The sequence below is a fragment of the Phaseolus vulgaris genome, chromosome 1 (genome assembly GCF_000499845.2).
Source record: "Phaseolus vulgaris cultivar G19833 chromosome 1, P. vulgaris v2.0, whole genome shotgun sequence".
NCBI classification, from domain to species: domain Eukaryota; kingdom Viridiplantae; phylum Streptophyta; class Magnoliopsida; order Fabales; family Fabaceae; genus Phaseolus; species Phaseolus vulgaris.
Window position 1 is genome coordinate 21,415,455 of NC_023759.2, and position 2,424 is coordinate 21,417,878.

A 2,424-nucleotide genomic window follows, 5' to 3' on the forward strand; every position below is an offset into this window, starting at 1 on the left:
GTCCCCCTTCGTTTGTACTTCGCTGTGACTGAGTGGGCTATCAGTTCTGTGCTGGTCCATGAGCAGGATCAAGTGCAAAGGCCCATCTACTTTGTAATCAAGGCTTTGCAAGGCCCAGAGTCGAGGTACCATTCGTTGGAGAAGGCAGCATTGGTAGTAGTGTTCTTCGCCAGGAGGCTCCGCCACTATTTTCACAGTTTCACAGTAGTGGTGATGACAAACCTTCCCATTCAGAAAGTACTTCAAAAGCCAGATGTAGCAAAAAGGATGGTTCGCTGGGCAGTATGAACCTAGGGGGTCCATCAAAGGGCAAGTCAACGCAGATTTCGTGGCAGAGCTCTCACTAGGAGGAGGCCCTCAAGAGGTGGAGTTAGGATCACAGTGGATGCTCTCAGTGGATGGGTCCTCCAATCAACAAGGGAGTGGTGCAGGAATAATCTTGGAAGGGCCTAACGGGGTGTTGATCGAGCAAGCCCTACGCTTCGCCTTCAAAGCAAGCAATAACCAAGCTGAGTACGAGGCGCTGATTGTTGGAATGCTCTTGGCCAAGGAAATGGGCGCTCAAAGTCTCTTGGTGAAGAGTGATTCCCAGTTGGTCACAGGGGAAGTAACAGGGGAGTATCAGGCAAAGAATCCACAAATGGCAGCATATCTAAAGTATGTCCAAGTATTAAATGGAGCTTTCGCTACGTTTGAGCTGGTGCATGTCCCTAGAGAGCAAAATGCCAGAGCTGACCTGCTCGCCAAGCTGGCCAACTCAGGCAAGGGGGGAAGGTAGAGGACAGTCATCCAAGAGAAGCTCAAAACGCCGCGAAAGTTTGTGGCAGACAACAGGGTGGACGTTCTTCACATAAGCGCATCAAGAGGAAAGCCAAGGAGCCATCGCTCTTTGATTCAAGATACGGCGAGGACACCCCGCATCAGCACCTATGCGGCCTCGCCCGAAGGAGAGAAGTGTGTACAAGTATGTGCCTTGGAGGAAGGCGACACGTGGATGACGCCTTATAGGCGATACATTGCAGATGGAATTCTCCCAGCAGAGCCTGCAGAGGGAAAGAGGATAAAGAAGAACTCTGCGAGGTACACTCTTGTACCGCCCTGGTAGTCGGAAGTGATGACGTGGCACCAAGCCACAGAGTAGGCGTGTGGACAAGATGCCAGAGTTGCAGAAGGGAAAGAAGTCGGGGGGTTCGTGTAATCGCCAGTTATTAAGTTGGCGTGCTCCGATCTTCAGCATGCCAGACGATCGCCTAGTTGAAGATGAAGTCGCCAGATGGCAAACCCAGGCGACTAAGTGATTGGAGATCGCCATAACAAGCACATCGCCGAAGATGAAGGCGGTGTAGATTATGAAGGCGGCCGGCGAGACCACAGGGAAGGTGTACGAGAGCACCCTAACTCGCCCGTTCCAGTAAAGATCGCACTCCCAAGTTAGCTATGCACTGGGAAATACCATGCATAAGTAACTTAGCCAAAAAGAGAATCAGAAGCAGCGCCCAAGTCAAGGAGGCTCCAGATGGTGGCACGTGTACGACTGGATGCGAGCCACGTGTCCAGGTCTGTAACTGCCAGGAGAGAGAAAGTGACCAGGTATATAAGAGTTCTCAACGAACTTTCTGAGGTACGCACGTTCAGATTATACTCTTTACGCTTGCGAGTTCTAGAGCTTACTGTGAGAGAGAACATTGCACGGTTCCTTGAGATTTCTTGAGTGTTCTTGCTCTTAGTATTTGGTGGTTCTGTCACTGACTTGGGCGTTGGAGTGCGATCGGCCGCAGCGGCGCCGCTCTGTTCTTTTGCAGGTTCTTGAGGTGGATCTTGAGGAAGGACGGAGGTTAGAAGCGGTGCACACATCAATCCTTTGACGAGGCAGTTTGCAGCGTTCTGGTCAACAGGCAGGATCATCAGGCGCCCACCGTGGGGCCGTGCAAAACTTGCTCCCATCCACAGCGTGAGTTCTTGGAGGTTTTCGATGTTTTCTGCATGGTTGTGTGCTGGTGCAACCATCGTTCGTTGTTTGCTTGAGATTCGTTCGGTGAATTCGCGTTTTATACTGTTCGTTTGGGTTTTTGATCGGTGAAGTGAGGTTTTTCTGTTGTTTACGCGTGAGTTCGCGTTTGGGTTTTTGATCGGTGAATTCGCGTTTTATACTGTTCGTTTGGGTTTTTCTGTTCGGTGGAGTTTGAGTTCTTTCGCTCGTTTGGTTCTCCGCGGGGAAAGCGGTGGTTTCTGGTGGAGTTGCAGGTTTGTTTGAAGGTTTGCGGTGTTCTTGAGTTTTCTTGCGGAGTTTCGCACAGTTTTTTCGATTGATCGCTGAATCGATCGTAGCTGAAGTAAGTGTTATTCGCTGCATTCTGTGATTCGCTGAGTTTCATGAGAAAAATGAGAAGCAACCGTTCAAGTCCAGTTGCGCCCGTCGCTGCT

The 2,424-nt window shown here is 50.6% G+C and overlaps 1 protein-coding gene across 1 annotated transcript; it reads left to right on the forward strand.

The window, feature by feature from the left end:
* The first annotated feature begins 385 nt into the window (after nucleotides 1-385).
* LOC137815673 (uncharacterized) lies at nucleotides 386-778 on the forward strand. Its single transcript, XM_068618785.1, has one exon. It carries the CDS (start codon nucleotides 386-388, stop codon nucleotides 776-778), a length of 393 nt encoding a protein of 130 aa, XP_068474886.1.
* The last annotated feature ends 1,646 nt before the right edge of the window (nucleotides 779-2,424 follow it).